Source organism: Neoarius graeffei, chromosome 7, assembly GCF_027579695.1.
Source record: "Neoarius graeffei isolate fNeoGra1 chromosome 7, fNeoGra1.pri, whole genome shotgun sequence".
NCBI classification, from domain to species: Eukaryota; Metazoa; Chordata; class Actinopteri; order Siluriformes; family Ariidae; genus Neoarius; species Neoarius graeffei.
In genome coordinates, this window is record NC_083575.1 from 60,310,665 (window position 1) to 60,338,478 (window position 27,814).

At 41.3% G+C, this 27,814-nt stretch overlaps 2 protein-coding genes across 7 annotated transcripts; one reads left to right on the forward strand and one right to left on the reverse strand.

The window, feature by feature from the left end:
* Positions 1 to 821: 821 nt before the first annotated feature.
* Positions 822 to 19,789, forward strand: cep68 (centrosomal protein 68). Of its 6 annotated transcripts, none has more exons than XR_009655071.1 (8): positions 822 to 1,001; positions 8,594 to 8,973; positions 9,249 to 10,628; positions 10,706 to 10,828; positions 11,050 to 11,146; positions 15,985 to 16,113; positions 16,379 to 16,536; positions 19,073 to 19,789. XR_009655071.1 is itself a non-coding variant. In XM_060926151.1 (8 exons), exons 3-8 carry the CDS (start codon positions 8,683 to 8,685, stop codon positions 16,408 to 16,410), a joined length of 2,052 nt encoding a protein of 683 aa, XP_060782134.1. In that variant the 5' UTR covers positions 822 to 1,001; positions 6,065 to 6,204; positions 8,594 to 8,682; the 3' UTR covers positions 16,411 to 17,082. The 6 variants fall into 6 exon arrangements, 5 of the variants coding, with proteins under 5 accessions (XP_060782134.1, XP_060782132.1, XP_060782137.1 ...); XM_060926151.1 differs by lacking the exon at positions 19,073 to 19,789 and adding an exon at positions 6,065 to 6,204 and having other exon boundaries at positions 16,379 to 17,082; XM_060926149.1 differs by lacking the exon at positions 19,073 to 19,789 and having other exon boundaries at positions 16,379 to 17,082.
* Positions 17,521 to 27,609, reverse strand: rab1ab (RAB1A, member RAS oncogene family b). Its single transcript, XM_060926155.1, has 6 exons — positions 27,433 to 27,609; positions 21,235 to 21,307; positions 20,009 to 20,104; positions 19,685 to 19,780; positions 19,431 to 19,562; positions 17,521 to 18,703 (listed from the first exon to the last, which is right to left on the reverse strand). The coding sequence occupies exons 1-6, from the start codon at positions 27,444 to 27,446 to the stop codon at positions 18,506 to 18,508; spliced, it is 609 nt and encodes a 202-aa protein (XP_060782138.1). The 5' UTR covers positions 27,447 to 27,609; the 3' UTR covers positions 17,521 to 18,505.
* Between the last annotated feature and the right edge of the window lie 205 nt (positions 27,610 to 27,814).

Here is a 27,814-nt window from a genome sequence, read left to right on the forward strand (position 1 = left end):
ATGAGCAGCAATGTTCTTTTTGGAGAGCAGTGGCTTTCTTTTTGTAACCCTGCCATGCACACCATTGTTGTTCAGTGTTCTCCTGATGGTGGACTCATGAACATTAACATTAGCCAATGTGAGAGAGGCCTTCAGTTGCTTAGAAGTTACCCTGGGGTCCTTTGTGACCTCGCTGACTATTACACGCCTTGCTCTTGGAGTGATCTTTGTTGGTTGACCACTCCTGGGCAGGGTAACAATGGTCTTGAATTTCCTCCATTTGTACACAATCTGTCTGACTGTGGATTGGTGGAGTCCAAACTCTTTAGAGATGGTTTTGTAACCTTTTCCAGCCTGATGAGCATCAACAACGCTTTTTCTGAGGTTCCCAGAAATCTCCATTGTTCGTGCCATGATACACTTCCACAAACATGTGTTGTGAAGATCAGACTTTGATAGATCCCTGTTCTTTAAATAAAACAGGGTGCCCACTCACACCTGATTGTCATCCCATTGATTGAAAACACCTGACTCTAATTTCACCTTCAGATTAACTGCTAATCCTAGAGGTTCACATACTTTTGCCACTCACAGATATTGGATCATTTTCCTCAATAAATAAATGACCAAGTATAATATTTTGGTCTCATTTGTTTAACTGGGTTCTCTTCATCTACTTTCAGGACTTGTGTGAAAATCTGATGATGTTTTAGGTCATATTTATGCAGAAATATAGAAAATTCTAAAGGGTTCACAAACTTTCAAGCACCACTGTATAATAATACAGAAGAGGAACTTCTGCGGTTGCTCTGCTGTAGCCGCCCGGTGGAGAAGGCTGAACATCAGCTTCCCATTGGCTGCCTGCCTCGGGCTCTTCCGCTTTGCCTTTAATAGAAACCGTTTTACTCTCGGACTTAACCGTATTTTCACCGCTCAGCATTTCACTCTGCACTATATATATGTGTGAATTTAATATACACCAAGCTTTTTAAACAGCTTCTGCGCTACATCTGGGGAAAAAGGTATTTACACTGAATTATAAGCCGACATAAAATGGCTGCCTACTAACATCGAAGATTGTCTTTGTGATTTTAACATTTAGACTCGGTGCAAGTTTACACTCATTCAAATGAGGCTACGTTATATAAGAAGGTTGTTTTACAATCAGGGTACGCAAGCTAAAAATCACATGTAACACTTATTATCTTCAATATCAAAAGGCTTGACTAAATAAACTTGGTTGTTTATTGTAGCCCTGTGATAGCTCTATTTACCATGCAAAAAAAAAAAAAATTTGGTGATAACGTTATTTTTGGTGAATGTATGGCAATATGTGTCATATTTAGCAAAATTACTCGTGTCATTTAGAAAAAGTGCTTTTTTGACCACAGGTAGCTCCAAAAGGGATGCACTTAAATCATTCTTTATACCATAAAACACATATTTGGTTCCATATCATTGGAAACATAGTTAAGTTTTAATGTTGAATGCCAGTAAGTTTTCAGACTATTTTGATCAAATTAGTATGTAATTGTGTCAAAAAAAAAGTCCTCTCCGAGACAGCTAATTTTTCAATATAAAATAACATATCTAAAATGATTATTTTCATCCTAAAATGTGGTCAAGATATTGGGACATAAATATTAGAGACAACTAACACAAAGCTTACAGCCTTGTATTTAAAAGCACTATGGAAGTAGTGGATTATGAATTGTCAAAAAAAAAAAAAGTCCTCTCCAAGAATCACTTCATTTGTTTCTCTCATCTTATAGCAGATTACACAAAACTACCATACACACATATCAAAAAATTACCTGAAATCTGTTCTTTAACTTGTCCTTCACTTAAAAACTGGTACAAGAACCAGTATGAATCAATTTGAATTTTGGACCCCTGTGACACAAACTTTGTGCCCTGATTGTAAAACAACCCAAAACCTAGCTGTCGACACCAATAACTCAGTAGTTCGTTGCTGGTGGTGAGAAATGACAGCTTTTCTCGGTTACATAAAGGTACAAAAGATGTTCCTTTGTTAACCCTTTAGTCATTTGTCCTTTACAGATAATATCTACAATTAAATTGCATTTCAATTTCATCAACTCCGTCTATTTATGATGTACACTACCGTTCAAAAGTTTGGGGTCACTTTGAAATGTCCTTATTTTTGAAAAAAAAGCACTGTTCTTTTCAATGAAGATCACTTTAAACTAATCAGAAATACACTCTATACATTGCTAATGTGGTAAATGACTATTCTAGCTAAATTCTACTAAATGTCTGGTTTTTGGTGCAATATCTCCATAGGTGTATAGAGGCCCATTTCCAGCAACTCTCACTCCAGTGTTCTAATGGTACAATGTGTTTGCTCATTGCCTCAGAAGGCTAATGGATGATTAGAAAACCCTTGTACAATCATGTTAGCACAGCTGAAAACAGTTGAGCTCTTTAGAGAAGCTATAAAACTGACCTTCCTTTGAGCAGATTGAGTTTCTGGAGCATCACATTTGTGGGGTCGATTAAATGCTCAAAATGGCCAGAAAAATGTCTTGACTATATTTTCTATTCATTTTACAACTTATGGTGGTAAATAAAAGTGTGACTTTTCATAGAAAACACAAAATTGTCTGGGTGACCCCAAACTTTTGAACGGTAGTGTACCACTGCCAGCTTCAGAGCTATTACTGGTCTCAGAAAGCTTTTGCCTTTCTGCTTCTTTATGCTTTATGTTGAAAAGCTTGTATCAGGTCTAAATGATGAATGTCTGATTGGTTAAGTGTTTAAAAGTTTCCAAACTATTCTACTCAAACCAGTGGGCATGTAGGAGCTTCAGGACTAATTCGTTATAAATACAGGTCATAGCTAGACCTACTGAACAAATTCATTGATCTGAAATACTGATTTTTACAACTGCTTTGATTGGTCAGTGTCTAAGCCATTGAGTTATCCTGCACTGATTTATGCACTGCAAAATCTAAGTGCTGGATTGGATCTCCCATAACCCGGTACGGGACGGAACAGTACCGTCACGTATTTTAATGTAGTGTCATGTATTTTCTTAGAAGAAGCCTTTATTTGTGACATGCACACTCAAGCACAGTGAAATTCATCCTCTGCATTTAACCTATCTGAAGCAGTGAGCACATACAAGTGAGCACACATACATACCCAGAGCAGTGGGCAGCCATACTACAGCGCCCGGGGAGCAGTTACAGGTTAGGTACCTTGCTCAAGGACACTTCAGTCCAAGGCTGCCCCATGTTAACCTAATTGCATGTCTTTGAACTGTGGGGGAAACCGGAGCTCCCAGAGGAAACCCACGCAGACACGGGGAGAACATGCAAACTCCACGCAGAGAGGGCCGATGGGCTCGAACCCCAAACCTTCTTGCTGTGAGGCGACAGTGCTAACCATTACACCACCGTTCTTATATTTGCCTTCCGGGTTTTTATATGCTGTTCCGTCCCATGTATAACAAGTGTTCCGTCCTGCAATACCATTTTTGTGACATTTATTTACATAATGCATAATCTTACCTTTTTTGTTCCAGTTTCACAGAGACATCCGTCACGTCTACCAGTTTATTAATCGGTACTTACATTAGTCATCCCGCCTTTATAAATGAACCCGTCCTGTCACATATGATAAATAAAGTTAGAAGAAAAACCAAATATATTGTTTAGTTGTTTTATTGTCAAAACATACAACTTAACTACTATTTATCATCTATTTTACAATTTCTTTCCTCTTCCCCTACCGCTACCTTTTCGTTTCTTCAGCTGACATTGTATCCATTTCAAGTTTTTATCTTTTTTGATCTGTGCTTCTGTTTTATGACCCACGTTTTCACAATCAGTGTGAAACCACATTTTACATTCATTGCACATAAAATACAAATGGTAAAGAGTTTGTTTTGCATACAAGTATGTAAGTGCTCTCTCATGATCTAACATCATACTCGACAGTACATGGGTCAATGGCATGTAAAATACTGACACAGTTTGCTATGGCAAATACACCACAGGAATTAGTATCAGGTTGGGATTGAACATTTACAAATTTCAAAACTAGTGACATTGATGACACTGGTCTTGCAAACTGAGCCACACTTCTTAAACATGTTAGCCTGAGATAGTTGCCTCCTCCACTGTCTAACACATCAACATCTCCATCGTGACAGTGAAAAGTGGAGACAACTATCCAGTGAGAACCCATCCCAACAGGATGGCGCTCGTTCCGCCACACAGGACTTCTTTTTGATGTCACTCCGAGGTATATTCCGTAATTGGAGTTCCGGGCTTTTATGGCCCTTTTCCACTACCCTTTTTCAGCTCACTTCAGCTCGCTTCAGCTCACTTCAGCCCGACACGGCTCGCGTTTCGACTACCAAAAACCAGCACGACTCAGCTCGCTTCAGCCCTGCTTAGCCCCTAAAACTCGCACCGTTTTGGAGTGGGGCTGAAGCGAGCCAAACCGAGCCGAGTGAGGCTGGGGGCGTGAGCAGACACTCCCCTGTGCACTGATTGGTGAGGAGGAGTGTCCTCACATGCCCACACACGCCCCGCGAGCGCGCTGGGATCTGTAAACACCGCAAACCCGGAAGGAGAAGAATTACGAATTACGAGAATTTCTGAAGCCTTATGCGCCTCGCCTCATCTATACGCTCTTGCCAGTATCTGTTGGCGTTGTCGGTGACAACAAGCCACAGAACCAAGACCAGCAACACTAACGACTCCATGTCCTCCATGTTTATTGTTTACTATTCGGGGCGTGAGACTACCGCTTAAAAGATCACTGATGTCACTGTTTGCGCTGCTTAACGACATCACCTGACGTCCACCCACTTTCGCTAACTCCACCCAATGTGTCCACCCACTTCCAGCCAGCACGGTTCAGCACGGTTGTAGTCGAAATGCAACTCCAACAGCCCCGCTCAGCCCGACTCAGCACGGCACGGCTCAGCCCGACTCAGCCGCGTTTGTAGTGGAAAAGCGGCATTAGAGTTCCGGGCTTTTAGATAAATTTCGATTGAAAATATTGTGAATATAACGTTAATACAATGTGATGGGATATAATAATACTGGATAATGAAAGAATACATGACAGTGATACGTGCGAGTACAAGATGTTAAGTATGAAACCTCTGAATATTTAGAAAACGTAACGTTATTGTAATGTACCGTCCCGTTCTGGTTCATTCTTTCCGTACTGGGTTATGGGAGACACCGTGCTGGATTAAGTCCAAGAGAACACACATATAAACACTGTAAGAGGTAATACAGCGCAGGGGATTTTGCTGTATTCTTGCTGCCCTGCATTTTAGTTCAGTGCTGTCAGTCCATAGTTGCTATGTGGTGGTGTTCAAACACTCAGGCCTCTATTGGCCCTTTTCCACTACCCTTTTTCAGCTCACTTCAGCTCGCTTCAGCTCACTTCAGCCCGACACGGCTCGCGTTTCGACTACCAAAAACCAGCACGACTCAGCTCGCTTCAGCCCTGCTTAGCCCCTAAAACTCGCACCGTTTTGGAGTAGGGCTGAAGCGAGCCAAAGCGAGCCGAGTGAGGTTGGGGGCATGAGCAGACACTCCCCTGTGCACTGATTGGTGAGGAGGAGTGTCCTCACATGCCCACACACGCCCCGCGAGCGCGCCGGGATCTGTAAACACCGCAAACCCGGAAGGAGAAGAATTCCGAATTACGAGAATTTCTGAAGCCTTATGCGCCTCGCCTCATCTATACGCTCTTGCCAGTATCTGTCCGCGTTGTCGGTGACAACAAGCCACAGCACCAAGACCAGCAACACTAACGACTTCATGTCCTCCATGTTTATTGTTTACTATTCGGGTCGTGAGACTACCGCTTAGAAGCTCACTGATGTCACTTCTTCTTCTTCTTCTTCTTCTTTTAATTGGCGGTTGGCAAACAACTTTTTGGAAGCATTACCGCCACCTACCGAAATGGAGTGTGAGTCTGGGTGTAAACTATCTCTACTATAAACCACTGATGTCACTGTTTGCGCTGCTTAACGACATCACCTGACGTCCACCCACTTTCGCTAACTCCACCCAATGTGTCCACCCACTTCCAGCCAGCACGGTTCAGCGCGGTTGTAGTCGAAATGCAACACCAACAGCCCCGCTCAGCTCGACTCAGCACGGCACGGCTCAGCCCGACTCAGCCGCGTTTGTAGTGGAAAAGCGGCATATGTGAAAGAGTAGCTTGTGGTAGGTGTGTATACTCTACAGAAACATCTCACAGCATCATCATGAGAGTTATTACAACCAACATACCGCGATTAAAGTTTCACATTTATGTTTCCACTGTTAGGGTCTCACAGAGTCAAATCAGGGTCTCACTCTTTGACATACTTGTAGGCCATTTTAAATTTTACCAAATATCTATTCCATTCAGTTCAGTTCAGTTTTATTGGTCATATGTATGTTAATACAGGGCGGCACGGTGGCGTAGTGGTTAACACTGTCACCTCACAGCAAGAAGGTCTGGGTTCGAGCCCCATGGCCGACGAGGGCATTTCTGTGTGGAGTTTGCATGTTCTCCCCGTGTCCGCGTGGGTTTCCCCCGGGTGCTCCGGTTTCCCCCACAGTCCAAAGACATGCAGGTTAGGTTAACTGGTGACTCTAAATTGACCATAGGTGTGAATGTGAGTGTGAATGGTTGTCTGTGTCTATGTGTCAGCCCTGTGATGACCTGGCGACTTGTCCAGGGTGAACCCCGCCTTTCGCCCGTAGTCAGCTGGGATAGGCTCCAGCTTGCCTGCAACCCTGTAGAAGGATAAAGCAGCTAGAGATTATGAGATGAGATGAGATGAGATGTATGTTAATACAGGGTCTACTTACAGTGAAATGTGTTGGACGAGATAAGAACCAGAAACAAGTCTCTCAGCATTGGAGCCCTACAGGAGTTTAACAGATTAGCAGTAAAAAAGATTCAAAGTCCTAAATATAAAAATGGAAGTAAAATTAAAGTGAAAATAGAAATAATAAAGAGAAGTGCATGCATTGTCTCAGGGGGGTAGTGTGGGGAGGGGGTGTAGTGCAAGCGCCAGTATTGTACATAGGAAAGATTCATTCATTCATCTTCTGCAGCCATTTTATCCTGGTCACAGTGGAAACGGAGCCTATCCCAGGAACACTGAGCACAAAGAAAGCTGGGATGGAATAACAGTATACACACACATTCACATGTTCGTTCACAACTACTAAAAATTTATCATAGCCGATCCACCTAACACCTTGTTTTTGTGATGTGGGAGGGAGCTAGAGAACACAGAGGAAACCAACATGGACACGGGGAGAACATGCACAGAAATTCCACACAGGTAGCTCAGAATTGAACATACAATGCAGCAGTCTTACTCACTGTGTGACGATTACAATAAATCCGACACATTATTTTACAGCAGACTGACTACCAAAAGTGTGTGTATATATATCTCATCTCATTATCTCTAGCCGCTTTATCCTTCTACAGGGTCGCAGGCAAGCTGGAGCCTATCCCAGCTGACTACGGGCGAGAGGCGGGGTACACCCTGGACAAGTCGCCAGGTCATCACAGGGCTGACACATAGACACAGACAACCATTCACACTCACACCTACGGTCAATTTAGAGTCACCAGTTAACCTAACCTGCATGTCTTTGGACTGTGGGGGAAACCGGAGCACCCGGAGGAAACCCACGCGGACACGGGCAGAACATGCAAACTCCGCACAGAAAGGCCCTCGCCGGCCACGGGGATCGAACCCGGACCTTCTTGCTGTGAGGCGACAGCGCTAACCACTACACCACCGTGTGTGTGTGTGTGTATATATATATATATATATATATATATATATATATTAAAAAAAATAAAATTTTATTTAGTGCAAAACGACCACTGTATGTTAAAACATAAAGTACAGTAATGCCAGGTTCCATTTGTCTTTTGGCAGCACTTGGTCCTGAAAAACACAGTGAGGTTTTGAATCGATGTACACTGGAGTTTTAAGCAATGTGTTGCACTCAGTATGTGAGCAGCTTTTTAGACAAGCCATCTTCTGTCGTTCACCATGGAAACCAGAAGTACTTGAAATGACAGCCAAACAAGCAGGAAAATGGCAAGAGTAGTCTTCCACAAGCATTTCTATCTGCTACAGGGTTTTAATTCAATCTATATGTACCGAAGTTGGATTTGATGGAGATAGATATATGCAGTACTTACAGTGGATATATGCATTTGATTGATTCTGCATGAAATTTATTATTTTTAATGTTTATGTTTTATAGTTGTTAATTTATATTTGTCTTCAGACTTTCTCTTTATATTGTCTTCTGCTTTGGTTTCCTGGAACATTATTGGTAGATTCTGGCAGTGTACAAAAAGCAAAGTTAATCTTGAATAACATGCAAGCCTGAACATGTACTCTCTGAGTTTACTGAGCCATATCAAGTAGCAGCCGCGTCATTACATTTAACTAAACTCATTTTGCATTTCACACACAATGTCCTGTGGATTTACAACTTCACTCTGTGCTTCTGCATAATGGTACTTTTGAAGCATACAGATGACGTTGACAGGTGACGTTGACTCTTTACTTTTGATAACCTTATTTTGACAGTTCATCAGTACAAATGGGGCATACCAGGGTTTCGATGTGTTCCTTTGTCTCTGGGAATTGACTGAGCTTTATCAGACACCTTGTCTCAGATGGAGCAGAGGAGCTATGAGAGGCGTAAAAGCAGGATCCCAGCATTTATTCGCAGTGGCTACACAAGACACCTCATACATGAAGCCAGTGGCAGATCAAGATCACTGCATGGACAGGATGCTAAGGACTTTGGCAGAGAGAATGCTGCTAGCAAAAAAACTGTTACCATGGCACCTGCTTCTAGGTACATGACAAGCAGACGCTTGTATACTGCCCGAAAGCCACTGATCTCAACAGATCACCAGATTTCAATCCTGAAGAATCCTCTCGCACATGAGTACTCAGAAAGGGTAAGTTGATAATGGTTTTAAAGTTGATTAAGCAAGGATCTAATGCTTGTGGATTTGTTTTTTTATGTTGCTAAGAATTATTGACCCGATTGTGTATATCTAGAAATTTGCAACTTGGTATGTGTATTGTTATGGAGAAACATTGTGACTAAAAGCTGAGGAGAAAATGACATTTATGCACACAGTATTATAGTGCACTGATATAGCATAGGAATTCTGTGTAAATTATAATTTTACAGCAACGTATTAAAATCTTATTTTATTTAATTTCACAGGTTCAAACGAGCAATGTGGCCAATTGTCAAACACAAGATGAAGGGACGGATTCTAACATGTTGGACAGCACAAGTGATCCCCAGATCGTTGCTTCTTCTCTTTCAGCAACCAAAGAAGACCTTAATGCCTCTTTGAATTTGTCAGAGCTCAGGCTATGTTCTTCTCATGAGGAACCTAATTTCAGCCCTGTTCTTTCAGCAAGCAAAGTTGAAACTAGGAGCCTTTGTAGTTCCCCTTTAGATGATTTGAGCCTTACAGTACCATTAAGCCCTAAGTGGACTTCCACCCAGCGGATTTTTCCTCACTCGTACACTTCCCAAACTCATACCTCCCAAAGGGCAAACACAAGAGCATACAAGCAAGAGAGACACTCTCTTCTTAATACTGGTTTCGCATTGAGTAACAACAAGAGCTGCTCGTCTGAACCTAAACGAATGTCCCATTATCAAACCACTTACTGGGCCTGTGCTATCCCCAGTACCTTACCACCCTCTCCAGACCGCAAGTCTCCCAGCTGGGATCCTGACAAGGATTATCAGACCCTTCTGGATTATACATACCCTCTAAGGCCCAACATGACCAATGCATGGAGTTCAAACAAACACAGCTTGAGAACTGACCAACCTTTACAAGACTCTGGCATTGAAGTGGACAGCTTTCTCAGCTCTTCTAGTCTTTCTTTTTTGGACCAACCTGTTTCTGGAATGAGGCAGGATAGATCTGGTCCAGCTTCTAGTCAAACGTTTGGATTTCAAAGTCCGAATCTGAGGAAACTGGAACATTCCAAGTCATCAGATATCAAAAGCCTGAATTCCTCACTGGAGCAGATGGGTTTATCATTGGAAAGTCTGGATTGTGAGGGGAAAGACAGCTTTCACTATAAGAAATCTGGCGTCTTTTCCACATCCAGGTCTGCTCCGACCTTTATCAGGTCCACAAGTATCTTACCCCGTCCGGGGTCACTTGGCAAGTGGGATGAGGAGTTTCTCCAGTTGCCTGAACAGCTACATGAGATTCAGGAACTTTCTCAGAAACTAAAAGACATCACAGCACAGATAAGTCAGCCAGTCCCCTCCAACTGGGAGTCTCTGCAGAGGGAGAGTATCTCTGTTAGATCTTCATCAGTACAAGTGGAGAAACAGGCAGCTGAGGTCTCTTGTGTGCAAAAGTCTGCTGAAGAACTTCCTCTCACAGAGAAGATGAAGGGAGTAGATACTGGAGTGCAGGTAATCACCCATCAGGTAACAAGAGACAACCTGAGGCATGTGGAAGCCATTATGGATCAGCTGAGTGGAATGTCTTTGTATGAGTTTAAGAGGAAGACAGGGACTAATGAGGGGGCGGAAGAGACCCAGGAATCCCTCTTGCAGCACTTACAAGTGAGTTGAAACTTTCTGATGGACTGAATTTACTCCGTGACATGAAAGCTAATGTAACTTCTATTATTTCTTGTTAGACTTTCTGCTTAAATTTAGAAAAACTGATTCAGTGGTTGCACAAGGTGGTGAAGAAAATGGATGTTCTTTCCCCTCCTTCATTGGAAATTGAGAGTGTTAAAGCATCTCTGGCTGACTGTAAGGTCAGTACTATGAACATTACATTCCAGGCATTTAGCAGACGCTCTTTTCCAGAGCGACGTACAACATACCCAGAGTAGCCTGGGGAGCAGATGGGGGTTAGGTGCCTTGCTCAAGTGTGTAAGGGAACAGTGTATAAGATACCTGGATGTATGCATTGTCTGATTTATTGCAAACAATTCCGAATAATAATTTTTACTATCAACAAATAAATTATTTCCAGAGTTTTCAGGAGGATATCCAAGCCCACAAGCCACTTACTGCATCTGTCCTCCAGACTGGAGAGATGCTTTTGTGCTATATGAACTCAGCCTCTCCCTGTGAGTCTCTATGATGGATATAATCCCTGGTAGTGACATAATATTCTATTAATATTCATTATTACTTATATGTTTTAAGAGACTAATTAAATGTGTAATTGCATGTTTTATGTCTGTCCCTTGTTTTGTTAATATATATGTTATTAGGCATTTATTACACTTATTTTATTTATTCATTCATTCATTCATTTATTTTTTCAGAATTTGTTCAGTTACCAAATATGACACTTTTACTGTCTCCACCTTTCACCTTATGTTTGTTACACCCTGTAGGTATATTTGCTTGCTCAAAGATGTGCCTAAATTATGGATCATGGATTAAATGTGTATATATTGTGTGGTCATGTTTAAAGCACAGACTTGGGTAGCCATACTCTGATTTTCACAAAAGTTTAAGGTTTTTTTTTCCATGAGTCTTGTTTTTCCGAGTTTTTTTTCCCTAAAACAAGTCTGTATTATGACCTTGTAAATAATTTAAAACATCACTTTTTTAAGCATCAGTGACTTTTTGAATATGATCCTACTTACATTAGTCACTTCAGTAAACTGAAAAATATATAAATTATCTTGAAATTCCTTGCATAGAAAATTAAATTAACCAGTGATTTTCAGTAAAGCTGGACATGTATAAATCCATAGTCAGTTTAGAATTTGCATATTGAATTATCACACTAGTGCAACATCCATCCATCTTCGACCGCTTATCCGGATCTGGGTTGCGGGGGTAGCAGCCTAAGCAGAGCAGCCCAGACTTCCCTCTCCCCGGCCACCTCCACTAGCTCTTCCAGGGGAATACTGAAGCATTCCCAGGCCAGCCGAGAGATGTAATCTCTCCAGTGTGTCCTGGGTCTGCCCCGGGGTCTCCTCCCAGTGGGGCATGCCCAGAAAACCTCCCTTGGGAGGCGTCCAGGGGGAATCCTCATAAGGTGCCCAAACCACCTCAACTGAGTCCTTCGATGTGGAGGAGCAGCGGTTCTACTCTGAGTCTCTCCCGAATGACCAAGCTTCTCACCTTGTCTCTAAGGGAGAGCCCAGCCACCCTGCAGAGAAAACTCATTTCTACCGCTTGTATTCGCAATCTCATTCTTTCAGTCACTACCTATAGCTCGTGACCATAGGTGAGAGTGGGAACGTAGATGGACCAGTAAATTGAGAGCTTTGCCTTTTGGCTCAGCTCTGTCTTTACCACAACAGACCGGTTTAGTGTCCGCATCACTGCTGACGCTGCCCCGATCCGTCTGTCCAACTCCCGCTCCCCCTCACTCGTGAACAAAACCCCAAGATACTTAAACTCCTCCACTTGAGGTAGCAACTCCCCCCTGACCCGGAGTAGGCACTCCACCTGTTTCCGGCTGAGCGCCATGGCCACGGACTTGGAGGTGCTGATCCCATCCCAGCCACTTCACACTCGGCTGCAGACCATCCCAGCACATGCTGTAAGTCACAGATTGATGAAGCCAACAGGACCACATCATCTGCAAAAAGCAGAGACGTGATCCTGATGCCACCAAACCAGACACCCTCCGCCCCTTGGCTGCGGCTAGAAATTCTGTCCATAAAAGTTATGAACAGAACCGGCGACAAAGGACAGCCCTGGCAGAGTCCAGCATGCACCGGGAACGAGTCCGACTTACTGCCAGCAATGCGAACCAAACTCCTACTCCAGTCACATAGGATCTGAATGGCCTGCAGTAGTGAGCCCTGAACCCCATACTGCCGAAGCACCCCCCACAGGGCACCACGAGGGACATGATTGTTAGCCTTTTCCAGGTCCACAAAACACATGTAGACTGGTTGGGCAAGCTCCCATGCACCCTCCAGTACCCTTGCAAGGGTAAAGAGCTGGTCCAGTGTTCCACGACCAGGACGAAAACCGCATTGTTCTTCCTGAATCCGAGGTTCGACTATTGACCAGACTCTCCTCTCCAGCACCCCAGCATAGGCTTTCACAGGGAGGCTGAGAAGTGTGATCCCCCTATAGTTGGAACACACTCTCCAGTCCCCCTTTTTAAAAAGGGTGACCACCACCCCAGTCTGCCAATCCAGAGGCACTGTCCCCGACCTCCACGTAATGTTGAAGAGGTGTGTCAGCCAAGACAGCCCAGCAACATCCAGTGCCTTCAGGAACTCAAGACGAATCTCATCCACCCCCGGAGCCCGGCCAACGAGGAGCTTTTTAACCACCTCGGCAACCTCAGCCCCTGTGATGGGCGAGTCCTCCTAAGCACCCTCAGACTCTGCATCCTCCTCGGACAACATGAAGGTGGGATTGAGGAGATACTCAAAATATTCCTTCCACAGTCGGATGATGTCCCCAGTTGAGGTCAACAGCATTCCATCCTCACTGTAAACAGTAGGGACAGAGCACTGCTTCCCCTTCCTGAGGTGCTGGACGGTTTGCCAGAATCTCTTCGAGACCAACTGAAAGTCACTTTCCATGGCCTCATCGAACTCCTCCCACACCCGAGTTTTTGCTTCAGTGACTGCCAGAGCCGCATTCCGCTTGGCCTGTCGGTATCTGTCAGCTGCCTCTGGAGACAGCAACATCCAGTGCCTTCAGGAACTCAAGACGAATCTCATCCACCCCCGGAGCCCGGCCAGGACTCCTTCAAGCCCGATAGGACTCCTCCTTCAGCTTGATGGCTCCCCTCACTGCAGGTGTCCACCACCGGGTTCGGGGATTACCACCATGACAGGCACCAACAACCTTGCAGCCACAGCTCTGCACAGCCACCTCAGCAACAGAGGTCTGGAACATGGTCCACTCAGACTCAATGTCCCCATCCTCCCCCGGTATGCAGTTGAATCCCTGCTGGATGTGGCAGTTGAAGATCTGATGGATAGGAGCCTCCGCCAGACGTTCCCAGCATACCCTCACTACACGTTTGGGCCTGCCAGGTCTGTCCGGCCTCCTACCCCACCATCTGATCCAGCTCGCCATCAGGTAGTGATCAGTTGACAGCTCTGCTCCTCTCTTCGCCCAAGTGTCCAAGACATACTGTACGGTCGTAGATCAGATGAAATGATGATAAAGTCAATCATCGATCTACAACCTAGGGTGTCCTTGTGCCACGTGCACTTATGGACACCCTTATGCTCAAACATGGTGTTCGTTATGGCCAAACCATGCATGGCACAGAAGTCCAATAACTGAACACCACTTGGGTTCAGATTGGGCAGGCCGTTCCTCCCAATCACACCCCTCCAGGTCTCACCGTCATTGCCCACGTGAGCATTGAAGTCCCCCAGTAAAACAATGGAGTCCCCTTGTAGTGCACTGTCTAGCACTCCACTGAAGGACTCCAAGAAGGCTGGGTACTCTGAACTACTATTTGGCGCATAAGCGCAAATGACAGTCAGAGACCGTTCCCTGACCCAAAGGCGCTGGGAAACGACCCTCTCATTCACTGGGGAGAACTCCGATGTTAGCGCGCTGAACTGAGGGGCTACCAATAGCCCCACCCCTGCCCGGCGCTGCTCACCCTTGGCAACTCCAGCATAGAAGAGAGTCCAACCCCTCTCCAGGAAATTGGTTCCAGATCCCAAGCTATGCGTTGAGGTGAGCCCAACTATGTCTAGTCGGTACTGCTCAACCTCACGCACAAGCCCAGGCTCCTTTCCCACCAGAGAGATGACATTCCATGTCCCAAAAGCCAATTTTGTCAGCTGGGGCTCAGTATGCCAGCGCCTCCGCCTTTGGCTGCCACCCGATCCACAGTGTACCGGACCCTTACGGCACCTCCTGCGGGTGATGGGTCCACAGGAGAATGGTTCCGTGTCGCTCATTCGGGCTGGGCCCGGCCGGGCCTCACGGACATAGACCCAGCCACCAGGTGTTTGCCGACAAGCCCCTCCCCCAGGCCTGGCTCCAGGGTGGGGCCCCGGTATCCCTGGTCCAGGCGAGGGTACTCGGATACCTGTTTTTCCTTTCATAAGGGTAATTTTGAACCGCTCTGACCTCTCATTTAGGACCTGTTTGCCTTGGGAGACCCTACCAGGGGCAGATGCCCCGACAACATAGCTCCTAGAATCCCTGAGGCACTCAAACCCCTCCACCACGTTAAGGTGGTGATTCAAGGAGGGGCTAGTACAACATCTTTGCAATAAAATAACATTATCAAACATTTAACATTTTGATCATATAATGGACTAGGTGCTATTACCAATGTACCACTGATTATTAGCGCATTTTATAATTGAAATATTTCATTAGAATTCATTTAGCTACTGTGTCATAGGCTGGACAGTCTGACTGTTGTAACAAACAAGTGTTATTGATAGTTAATAGCTTGCCCTAATGGGCATGTCTTTAAAAAAAAAGTCCTAAAGGTTATCAAATGGAATGCATGCCTCTACGTCATCATTCACTTCCCAAAATTGTTCATCATGGACGTTTTTTTTTTTACCTGGAAAGAAGAGCCGTATCATGTTACTGAGCCTTCAGAAGGTTCAAAGTGCTGTTAAAGCACTTTCTTCTTTACTTTTCAAAAACACTGGCTCATTTTTCCTGTGTTGTGAACAAATACTGTAGTACACTGTAACCCAATACCACAGCAATCTAGTTGGAAAATAAGACCATGAACGCATAATATAAAGGCAGTACTGTTTTTGTTCCATTCCCTTGTGGAAAATAAGACCATGAACGCATAATATAAAGGCAGTACTGTTTTTGTTCCATTCCCTTGTAATTTCATATCGCCACCAATCTGTTGTAACTTTGCACTGCAAATATGTACATACAGTATATTAAAGCTAGCATTGTTATTACAGTACATCCACCTATCATTCTGTTTAAATAATAACTTGTCATATATTCTTTTACTCCTTTGTGTATCCAGTTCTGAAGGATACACTGACATTGATAGAAAGGCAGTCCCATGCACTGGAGACTCATTCAGAGCACCTCTTTTCCTCAATCCTATCCACCATGGATTGTCTCACTGAACCAAGCTCTCAGGATGACACGGGTAAGAAATACTTACTTAAACTTTTGTTAGACCTGAACTCAAAATATTGAAACGTTTGTTAAATGTTTGTTTGCCTTGACGAATCACTGCAGAATGTGCTCAAATATATCAGAAAAATTATATTGTGACAATTATAAAGTGCGTCTTTTTATACGGAATGTTTATTTGGTATTAATTTACATGTTAAATGGATGCCATTATAGAAAGCCATTACCTGCTTTTACTGGGATATTGTACTACAAACCTTAATTTTCTTTCCCAACAGAAGAGACATCATTCAGCAGTCAGGATCAGTAAAGTTCAGCGTACATGTGTCCTCAAATGCCTTACAGGACTTTTATGTGCAGATGCTACAGCATGAGTTGTGTAAAAAATCTGAAGCAAAGCAGTAATTCTAAGTGGTTGAGGTATTTAACACTTCAGGTATTGTACAGTTATGGTTAATAATACAGATCACTAATTGTACATGACATCTCACCATAATTGCATTTATGGTTTGTTGTGCTTTACACTTTTAAATATTTACTTTGAAGCACTATCATGTTATACTATTACCACAGATGCACTTTTAATTTTGCACATTCGTCTCATATGTTCAGTTACATGTACTATATATTGCTCTGATATTACCAAAAAGGTCACTCCATGTCATGATGGTATTATTTTGCAACACTTTATATTACAGTGAAGTGCTCTTCTGTCCTGGTACACATCAGGATCTCAGGTTATTAGGGTTATTCATTAAGTTTTAATAAGAGCTCTCTGGTTCTCAGTAGCAGCCCTGCAGCTTTAATTTCTACTCAAGCAAAAAAGGGACACCGTACACTGCTGTCCAAGCTGCAGTGTGTGCCTTTTTAAGCTCTGTGATCCAAGTCCTAAATAATATTATGTATGATATTACAACTTGCAGTCTCTTTAGAACTTTTTTTAATAGACACTTTTCAAATAAAGAATAACTGTTTTAGATTATGGACTTTAAGAATTGTCTTGGTTGAAGTTTTCTATCAAAAAGAGAATTTGTACAACCAATTTTTCTGTTCTTGTGCTTTTAAATGGCATGTGGTATATATAAAATTTGACTATACCTGATTTTTTTTCTACTTTTTAAAACCATGTTCGTTTGGCAGTATAAGGATTTTAAATGTTAATTTAAAAACAATTGATACTGAATAAAATGAAACATTTTGAGGAGTTTCAAAAGGTACGATATCTTGTTTGGAGCATATATCCAGTTCTTAAAGAATACCCAAGATACTATCTCTAATAACCGCAAAACAACCCTTTTCATAGGCTATACATGTTCCCACACAACGCTAAGTCAAAATCTAGCAAAGGTCAAAAATGTATACTTGGGCATCAGGCAATACAAACCTACGTGCTATATACTGTTAATACGCTCAATCAAAGCAGACTTCAGTTGTTTTTATTATGAAAAATGAGAACAGTGTTTTATATGCAGTTGGGCCACTTGCAAGATATTCCACAGGTAACGGCTAACTTGAAACTGATTTTAGATTACATTAGGAACAATATTTCTTTTCCCATATGAATGTTGAATAAATAATCAAAACACATACACGGTCTCTACATGTTCTATCAAGAATTGCAAACATACCTGATATTGTACAGTGTGGTGGTACAATATTTATTTTTACTTGTTTGTTAAATGTTACATGTAGCGCAACAAAAGTACAAGTCTGCAGCCACAAAGTAAATACAAAAGATTTAAAAGTAAATCTACCCAGATAATGTCTTAATTTCTACAGAACTGGCAATTCAATCTTACATATATATACATAATGTATATGTACATATATTTCACTAAACATTTTTGACATTGGAGAGCCACTGTTGTGCAGTTGGTTAAAATGCAGATTGGCAAATCACCGTATATGGGGACAAAAATCTACACATGCTGATATTAACAGTAAAGTAATCGACACAGAAAATATAAGAAACCAAAAGAGAGGGGGAAAAAAAATGGAGTCATTGTATTTTGACCACAGTAGCCCTGGAGAAGGAATGCAGTGAAATGCAGTGAGAAACACACACAATATTCCTTAGAAACCTGCACACAGACACACAGCTGTGTGAAAATGAAATCTGTCTGGTTTTAGGGAGGGGGATTCAATGTAGCCCCAGACCATTACCAAATATCTGACCTGTTAGCATGTTTAAGGGGGGAAGGGGGGAGAGACCCAGGAAGGTTGTTGATTCTTCTATGGTTTTGTTGGTAGTGCGGCTACATACAGTACAATTTAGGCAACTTAAGTTGTTTCCTGTCTCTTGATCTCACCCTTGTCTCTGTGGAAATAAGTGGTCTAGTTCTCTGGTATTCTTGGGCCTTCTTGTTTGGGATTCTGGGACTTTTTGGTAGAGAAGCATGGCGCCCTCAGCAGCAGCCCCAAGGCGTAGGCTTCACCGGAGTGCTCTGAATCTTCACGTTGGACTTCTCCGTGCCTCCAGCTGTTGCTCCAGGTCCCATTCGCTTCTTGATCTCAGCAGCCATGGTCATGAAGGCCTGTTCCACATTGGTGGCGTTCTTAGCACTAGTTTCCAGGAAAGGGATTCCAAGGGAGTCTGCAAATTCCTGGAGAAAGACAAAGACCTTTTAGTTCCTACACAGTAACCTATAGAATAGTGGATTTGTTTTTAAAAAGTCCTTGAATAAAAAAGGGCATATGTTTTTAAAAAAACAAACACCACTTGGGGCATGCTGTTATAGGAAAATAATGACAGGATGGTGTCATTTAGAGAGTTACATCCAAGTGACTTCCTTTAACAGCATATCATGGAGTGCTTTATTCCTTTTATACCACAGCAATGTCAACAATTTATTTTTCTTAAACTGATGAGTGTTTCATTAACATTTAATGTGGCATGTTCATGAGACTAGTTAGCTCCAGTTATTATTTTTCATTTCTAGCAGCTTTTAACAGTCTTTTCCTTGTTCTTGAAGGCAAAAGACGCAGCTCGCCATGTTACTGAAGAAACCGGAAAAAACAGTCCTCTGTCCTGAAGACAAAGGAACAGTGTTACCTGTTACAAAATACCGACACTGGAGATTCTTTCCATAAATGATTAATACATGTCTCCTTACAGAAACTTTCAACACAATGATTCCATGTTTCTTTGTCAAATAATGACAAATATTAATTTGTTTTTATTATTTAAATAGTTTATTATAGAATAGCTGATGTTGAGAATCAACTCCTAGCCAGAACTGAAAATTCAAAAGCACTGTAGTATAATATAAATTTACAGCGTAAACAAGTGTTAATGTACAGTGACCCCCCCCAAAAAAAAGGCATTTTTACCTTTGCCGTTGTGTAGTCCACCACTTTTTTTGTTGTTAAATCACACTTGTTGCCAACCAATAACTTGTTTACATTTTCACTGGCATAGCGATCTATCTCCTGTAGCCACTGTTTAACATTATTGAAGGACTCCTAAAGAAAGAAAGATCAACATTATGAAGAGGGCAACTGGCATCAGCTTACAGCTTTTCATAAACAAGGAGAGACTTTAGAAAACAGCTACAGCATCTGGCAGTCTTAACAGTTGTAACTACCTGGTCTGTAACATCGTAGACTACAATAATGCCGTGTGCTCCTCTGTAGTAGCTCGACGTGATTGTGCGAAACCTCTCCTGCCCTGCTGTGTCCCACTGTAAAGAACCGGGGGGGGGGGGGGGGGGGGGGGTCAAGAATAAGAAGGAAGACAAGTGTTTGAAATCTATACACTGCAGAAACAGACACCTGATATCAGAGCTGCTCTGCATAAAATATCCATAGATCGTAATATGTAACCATTTTGTCTACTCCAGCATATAAACCATATACATGGATAAATAATTAAATCATGTCAATATAAGTGTAATCTGAAGGAGACTTACAATTTGAAGTTTGATGGTCTTTCCATCTAATTCTATAGTTCTTATTTTGAAGTCCACACCAATAGTGCTAATGTAGCTTTCTGTGTATGTGTCATCCTGGAAAAAAAAATTGAAAATAATTAAACAAACAAATGAGTATTAGGAAGTATAATCCAAGCATACCACATTTCATATTTTTGTCTAAAGGTAACAGATTGGTGAGCTGAGTGAACACACATTTCAGCTCCTTTTTTCACACAGCAAGGCATCTGACTGACTTTGTTCAGACTATTGTTACATTTGGTCACATTTGCTTGCATATTCACATTTCCAGTAAGCCGACAGGCCTATATTTAGTAGGGCAGCGATGTTAACGTCAAAAACTGATGGGGGGGAGGAGAAAACATGTCTTCATTGCTCCAGGACCACTCATCACCACAACCTGTTGTCATGCTGCTTTTTGTCCACGTTCTTGTCACATATTCCTGACATCAACAAACAGTGCACCAAATGACTTAAAAACCAACATGAAAAAGGATACGAGACAACATACAGAAAAGTTTTAGACCACAGAATATCATGTCTCTTCCCCCCCCCCAAAAAAAACCAAACGATTTAGGTCATCTGTCTAAAAAGTGGTTAGGTGGTCCTCAATCACATAACACTGTCTCATTATGCTTACAGTCAAACAGGGATTTATGCATTGCTTCCCAAATTACACTTCGCTGTATATGTGGCTGTCTATCACCAAACATCAGCAATATGCCAGCTGCTGCTTAAATGGGACTACTGCCAGTTATAGATGCAACAACAGCAAAAGATACACATCTGGCCTTTAAAAACAAAACAAAACCACACACACACACCACCTTCTCACCCTAATCATAAACAGCTAGTGAAATGCCACATTCGTTTTACTGCTATGATAACTATATCCCAAATATGACTGTTAGGGTTCAGGGAGAGCAGTTAAATGTGAGAATGTGCCATGACAGAGTTTAAAAAAAAAAAAAAAAAAGTGCTCATGTGGGGCTTTCTGCCAGATGCCCATTAGCATTAATGGCACACAAGTCACTCCCAAACACCAGTGTAAACCATCAGGATTGAACAATTTGATCTCAACAAAAACTGGAACTGAACAGTAACGTGAATGTCCCTTATACTGTGAATACACATCAAACTCAGCTGAGCCTCACCGACAAATACATCACTTCGGTTTTATACCTGAACTAGAAGTAAGCACTTACCGCAAATCGGAGGAGAAGACACGACTTTCCAACACCGGAGTCCCCAATCAAAAGCAGCTTGAATAAATAGTCACTATTGAGAAGAGAGCGACAAAAAGAATTAGACACTAAGACTGAGATATTTTGATATACTTTAGTTACAGCTAAACGGGATTAAGTTACAAAGATGCAGCGTGTATCACATTGCTGCTTCTTTGGCAAGGTTTGATAACAGGTAATGTTAGTGGCTTGTGGTACGACACTTTCTAGTGTAGTTAACATCTCAGGGAATGTAGGATTAAGAAATAGTAGAGAAGAAAAAAAAAGAAAAAACCACACACAAAATACAATTTATACACATGATAGAACACTGTACGAAACACCAGCTGAACTGACTGATTAGACATGCCTGAGAATTGTCTAGGTGTGGCCCTTGTGATAGGAAGGCTTGATGTAAACGCCTCTGTGAGACTTCCTTTCAGCTACACTAGTGTCAATTAACCAAACAGCAGCACACTACCTGCTGGATCACCAAGTCAGGGGTTTAATACAGTACATCAGTGCTGTAATAATTACTTCACAGGATCATACATCAGTATTATTAATACATCATATCAGGATTATAAACTCAAATTATTTAACATTCAGTGTCATCTATACCACTTATCCACTGAGGGGAAATTGGGGAGCTGGAGCCAACCCCAGCTGACTTCGGCAGAGGCGGGGTATACCTTGGACAGGCCACCAGCCTGTCATTGGGATAACAAACAGCCTTTCACGCTCGCATTCACACCGGTGGGCAATTTAGAGTAGCCAGTTCACCTAATCTGCAAGTCTTTGGACTGTCGAAGGAGACCGGTACACATGGAGAAAACCCACACAGGCACAGGGAGAACATGCAAACTCAGCACAGAAAGGCTCCAGTCGACCAGTAGGCTCACACCCAGACCCCGATTGCTGTGAGGAGACCATGTTAACCCCTGCACCGCTGAGCCCAATATCTAACATGATTAATGTATTATTTTAAGAAGAACGTCTGGATTTGGATCTACTGTTGAAATAAGAAGGCATCTTCACAGGTTAAAAAACAATCACAGATGTACAGATACTCGTCAAATATCCTTGATTCAAGATGCATAAATACAGCTGTTATTGCATAATTTCATGAGTAGGTCAGATATGCCGTACTACAGTGGATATTATTTAAAAAAAAAAAAAAAAAAAAAAAAAAAAAGTGTCGACACCCCATTGAAATGTCTTTTTAAAAAAAAAAAAACCCCACACACCAGAAAAAACAGAGACCATGATAAATAATTTCAAAACTTTTTCCACCTTTAAATGTGACACCTATAACCTGTACAATTCAATTGAAAACATAAATGTACAATAAGATGGTTGCATAAGCGTGCACACCCTTAAACTAATACTTTGCTGAAGCACCTTTTGATTTCATTACAGCATTCAGATACAGTAATCAGAGTCATTTTAATTGATGGCAGGGGTGTACCCAAAAAGACTGAATGCTGTAATTAAATCAAAAGCTACTTCAACAAAGTATTAGTTTAAGGGTGTGCACACTTGTGCAACCAGCTTATTGTACATTTTTTATTCCCCCCCCCGGACAGATTTGTTTGTTTTTCAATTGAATTGTACAGGTTATAGGTGGGAAAAGTTTTAAAATAATCTATCGTGGTCTCAGCTTTTCTGATGTAAAAATAAATAAAATTTAAAAAATCATTTTAAGGGGGCGTGTACACTTGATATCCACTGTATGCTGCCAGATGAGAGTGCCAAAATTATTAAATGTTTAGCCTTAATGAGGGTTTTGAATTTCTTGTATCGTCATGTTACTTAATTTATGATGCAGTTAGCCAATTTCATACAAAATGAGAAATAATTATCTGCTATTTATTCCACCATTACTGCAAAACACGCTGCCCATAATCCATAACGATTACTCAGGTTTGAAAAATAAATCTGGAGAGAAATGCAAGGACTAAAGTTTAGACTCTTCAGAGAAACACTAAAGCATGACATACTCTAATTTCATTATTTATAGTGACTATAGCAACTTATACAGCGTTACAATGGCTGGTTCAGTGCTTGTGGAGTTTGATGTGAGGGAAACTTGAGTAAGCAGATTAAGGATTCCTCAGAGGGGGAATTTAAGCTTGCCGTGCTCAAGCCTCTAAACACTTCTTCATAGTGTTTCCACTTCCATCTGATTGAGACAGCCAGAATAATTGGCTGAGCCACATGTTCACTTTCAGTGTAAGGATCTGCATTCTTGTGTTTGATGTAGAGTGCTTGGCTAGCTTCCCCTGCTTTGTATTCATGAGACAAGAGAGAGAGATGCAACTGAATGATGAGAAACAGATGCAGCATGCTCAGTTTCTGCACAAGATATCTAATTAAATGTTCATGTTATTGATAATTAAATTGAGGCACAAACAAGCAAATCAAAATGAAATTGAGGTAAGGTTAAAGTTTACTAAAGCACCAAACTTGGTGAAAATTCCACAGTCCTCAAACATCACTTCCTTCGCGATAAATGATAAACAAAAACACCAACCTAACTATACTTCCTGTAAACAGATCATGAACCTTGATGTGGCCTTCATTTCTGACAGAGTATTTTGTATATACACAAGTCAAACCATATCAGTCATTACGGGCGCGTGTAATGTTATATCTCTCACATATATACATCTCATTATATATGTAACATATATAATATATATAAAAATAACACTATATAAATCACTATATACACACAATTATTCTTTTTCCATCACTTTATTCCCTGTTTTAACTACCATTATGTGTTGAGCACAATCTTGCAGACTCAAAAGTATTTAATCAAAGTAATACAATTTACAGTTTTGTGCATATTACTGAACATATTAGGCACGTGCTGTTGTACATCCTCTACATATACACAGTACTGTGCAAAAGTCTCAGCCCCCCCCCTTTTAAGTACAAACTCAGATTTTAATTTTGTGACTTCTACATTATCATGTCAGTGCAAAAACATTTTAGATTTCTAAACATTGGTTTTCCAGCACAAAATTAAATGTTTGTATATCAGTAAAGAAAGCAGAATATTATGCAAGACACACTTTTCAGACAAAAACATGATGAAGGCTGCTGGGTTTTGCTGCAAAAATAAGAAGCAAATGAGACCGTAAAAGTGTCCAGAAAAACTGCGACTGGTTCTGCAACATGCTCAGTGAATCTTATCAGATAATTTCATTATAAAACTGCACACATTTTACTGGAATTTTTTTTTTTAAGCAGAGTCATCACATCAAATACTGACTTGGTTTCAATAATTACTGTTTACTGCTCTTTATAGTATTTATGTAGAAACGCTTAATTTCATTATACTTAAAGGCATCTTTGCTCTACAGCATCTCTTCATGTGCCTCATATTTTTGCACAGTGCTGTATGTACTCCAACAACCCGCTCTCAGATTGTGTTTGGTTTGTACGTTTGCTTATAAAATATTCTGTGATGGACATAAGCCATACACACCTGCATTCAAAACAGCAAAGTGAGGTACAGTACCAGTAAAAAGTTTGGACTCACGTAATTCAAGTTTGTTTTTTAATTAGTTATTTAAAACAAAACAAAAAGTCACTTCATGTCTTAAAGTAATGATGGATGTCATGTCTCTTTACTTAGTTGAGCGGTTCTTGACATATGGATTACTACAGTTGTGAAATAGAGCTATTCACTGCATGTTTACTTACCATTTCATCTCAAACACATAAGGCGGCAAGAAATTGCACTAATTAACTTCTGACGAGGTACACACGTTAATTGAAAAGCATTCCAGGTGACTACCTCATGAAGCTGGTCAAGATAATGCCAAGTGTGCGCAGTGTCAAGGTAAACGGCAGCTACTTTGAAGAATCTAGCATATAAAATACATTTTTGCTTAACACTTTTGTTTACCACATAATTCCATGTGTGCCACGTTATTTCATAGTTTTGATGTCTTCAGTATTGTCCTACAATATTAAAAAAAGTCAAAATACAGAAAAGCCTACGAGTGAATAGGTGTCTCCAAACTTCTGACTGGAACTGTATGTGAAACATGGTCAATATCTGTGAAAACTAGAAACGTTGGGTTGTAGAATGTTTTCTGTGCTGAGGGCCGGTGGTTTGGAAATTGTTTTTCAGCGCCCCAACAAACCAAAGCAAAGGAAGTATGCTTGTATCCACTCATCCTCCTGCTCTGGGATATTTCATTGGTTTAGCTGAGAGGCCTAGTACGTTCTTGCCCAATCTTTTGCAATAAATTTGAGTCATACTCTCCTCATTAGGCTGGCGAAAGCTGATAACTGCTGCTGTGTTCTACACTGACAACCAGGACAAAACATCTCAGTATATTTTAGGCAGTTTTCTGAAAATGAATTTTAGAAATCTTTACATCACAAGGCATGTTACGGTCACATTTCAAAATGAATGATTAGCCCATCATAATATAGGAAATTTGGAGAAAATTTAACAAATTACTCTTAAAAAGGTCTGACATTCAGTAAACCTGCTCTTTCTATTCTGTACAACAGCAGTTCTCAGAGGTAATCAATTTGTTGTTGTGGAATCATCTAGTAATCAAAGTCCTATGAACGCTGAACTTGTATACAGTTTTGTAAGCACATACCAGACTAGCACAATGTCTGCTGATAAGGAACATTAGCATTGAATTTTGATGCATCCCTACTCCCTAAACGGCAACATTAACTTAGCTTGATCCATGCAAGCTAGCTTTATTAGACCGTGTGGTTTACATGATGATCTGAGGAAAGAAAAATATCTAGGCTACACAATCCTGGGTAATATCTACTGTACACTTTATGGAAGCATGCCTCTTCAAATAAACCGTGCCAAAAGAACTAAGAGATAAGCAAGACGGTGGTGGTAATACAAGCAAAATGCATGCTCAAATCTTTCATTTGAATGATGTTACTAGACAGTGGTACAGTGCAAACTGTAGGCAGCACATCCTGAAGGCAAGTGTCTTTCCAGTTGTTCAGCATTTAGCATAAAGGTTTGTAAGAGCCGCGTCATCTGGCACGTGATCTGCGCATGACTAACACACAGCTGAGCAGAGGAAGGGCGACTTCCGTTCCTAAACCTGCACTTATTTTTCTAAGCTGTATAAAAGACTGATGGATTCACAAACACTGGGAACAATATCTAGACAAAACTGGGACAATGGTTATGACAGGAGTGTGTGTAAAAAAAAAAATAATGAAACGCAGCATAAAGCACTACAAGGCTAATCTGTGGTCTACAGCAAACGAAGCAACAGCCCACAGCCTCTACTCTTTTCATTTATGTTTATTTAAGCACTAGTGTAGGAACAACTCATATCTGAAACATAAAATGTGGTTTAATCAGTAATAATTTTTTTTTTTTACTTCATTCTACAGACCACAAGGAATTTGGTCTGCAATAGTTTGTATTTACTGCTCTACTTAATCATTTCGGTACATCCATAACCGCAATTAAGGTTGCTCCCTTATAAACTGACCCAAATGCATGGATGATAAAAGTGCAGAGAAAGTATAAGCTACACAATCCTGGGTAAGAACTCTATATTCTGCTGTCTGGCTTCAATAAACAACTTAAATCAAGTATGAGACATATAACCATTTTTTTAACTCTACAAGTTTACATTTAGTTGTACGCAACCTAAGATGAACCCTGTATGTCAAAGGGTTACAAAAAGTAACTATCCAGCTGGAGTGCGTTAAACAAGTTATTCAGTGAAAGTGTGGAAACAGAAAATGTACAATATAAACCATTATATAAACTGAGTTAATTGTCTTGATTATCTGAACAACTAGCCAGCGTTACATATTGAATCAAATTACACCACCAAGCCTTTCACTGGAACAGTTAGCTGAATACATGAACAGTTAGCTACCAAACGTTGAGGTTAAACGGCTAGTCAACCCAAACGGCTAATAATCGACTGCTAGTTAATGAAGAAAACTAAACGTAAACGTCCCCAGAGATAAAAGCAATAATATAACGATCAACAAGCTAAAAGGTCTCATTTTGACACGGCCAAGCAAACCGCCTCTGCTGACAGAGAACTAGTAGATAGTCAACCTGGCTAGCTGTCAAACCTGACTACTGGTGAAAAATTTGCTAACGCTAGCTGGGTAAGAGCTAGCAGATTATTCCGTGATTAATCCACTTACTATTCAGGATTCATCGTGGAGTTGGTACTGTGAAAGTAACTCCTCTTCTTATATAACACTACGGTCGGGTTTAAACGAAGTAGAAACAATAAGCCTCCTCCGGTTAAAAAAAAAAACCCAGCTAGCTACTCCCTCAGATCAGAGGCTCCTCGTTTGAAACCCAAAATGGCTGACTGTTCAACCAGGAAATAGCGACTCTTCAAACACACTGCGTCACCCACCGCTGGCCTGGCTTCCCGGAAGTAGTAGTTCTATTTGACAAGAATCAGAACGTATACAGTTCGAAAATGCAAAACCTAAAAACTACAATTCCCTACACTGCAAAGAATTGGTAATAAGTTCATAGTTGTTAGGCCGTCTCACTCGCTCCTACTGCAATCCT

Coding starts and splice junctions, on each gene's coding strand:
- cep68 (XM_060926151.1), top strand. CDS start 8,683: ATGGAGCAGAGGAGCTATGAGAGGCGTAAAAGCAGGATCCCAGCATTT. Junction 8,974..9,248: donor CACATGAGTACTCAGAAAGG/GTAAGTTGATAA, acceptor TTAATTTCACAG/GTTCAAACGAGCAATGTGGC. Junction 16,114..16,378: donor AAGCTCTCAGGATGACACGG/GTAAGAAATACT, acceptor CTTTCCCAACAG/AAGAGACATCATTCAGCAGT.
- rab1ab (XM_060926155.1), bottom strand. Junction 19,781..20,008: donor AGACCATCAAACTTCAAATT/GTAAGTCTCCTT, acceptor GGTTCTTTACAG/TGGGACACAGCAGGGCAGGA. Junction 19,563..19,684: donor TCTACGATGTTACAGACCAG/GTAGTTACAACT, acceptor TTCTTTCTTTAG/GAGTCCTTCAATAATGTTAA.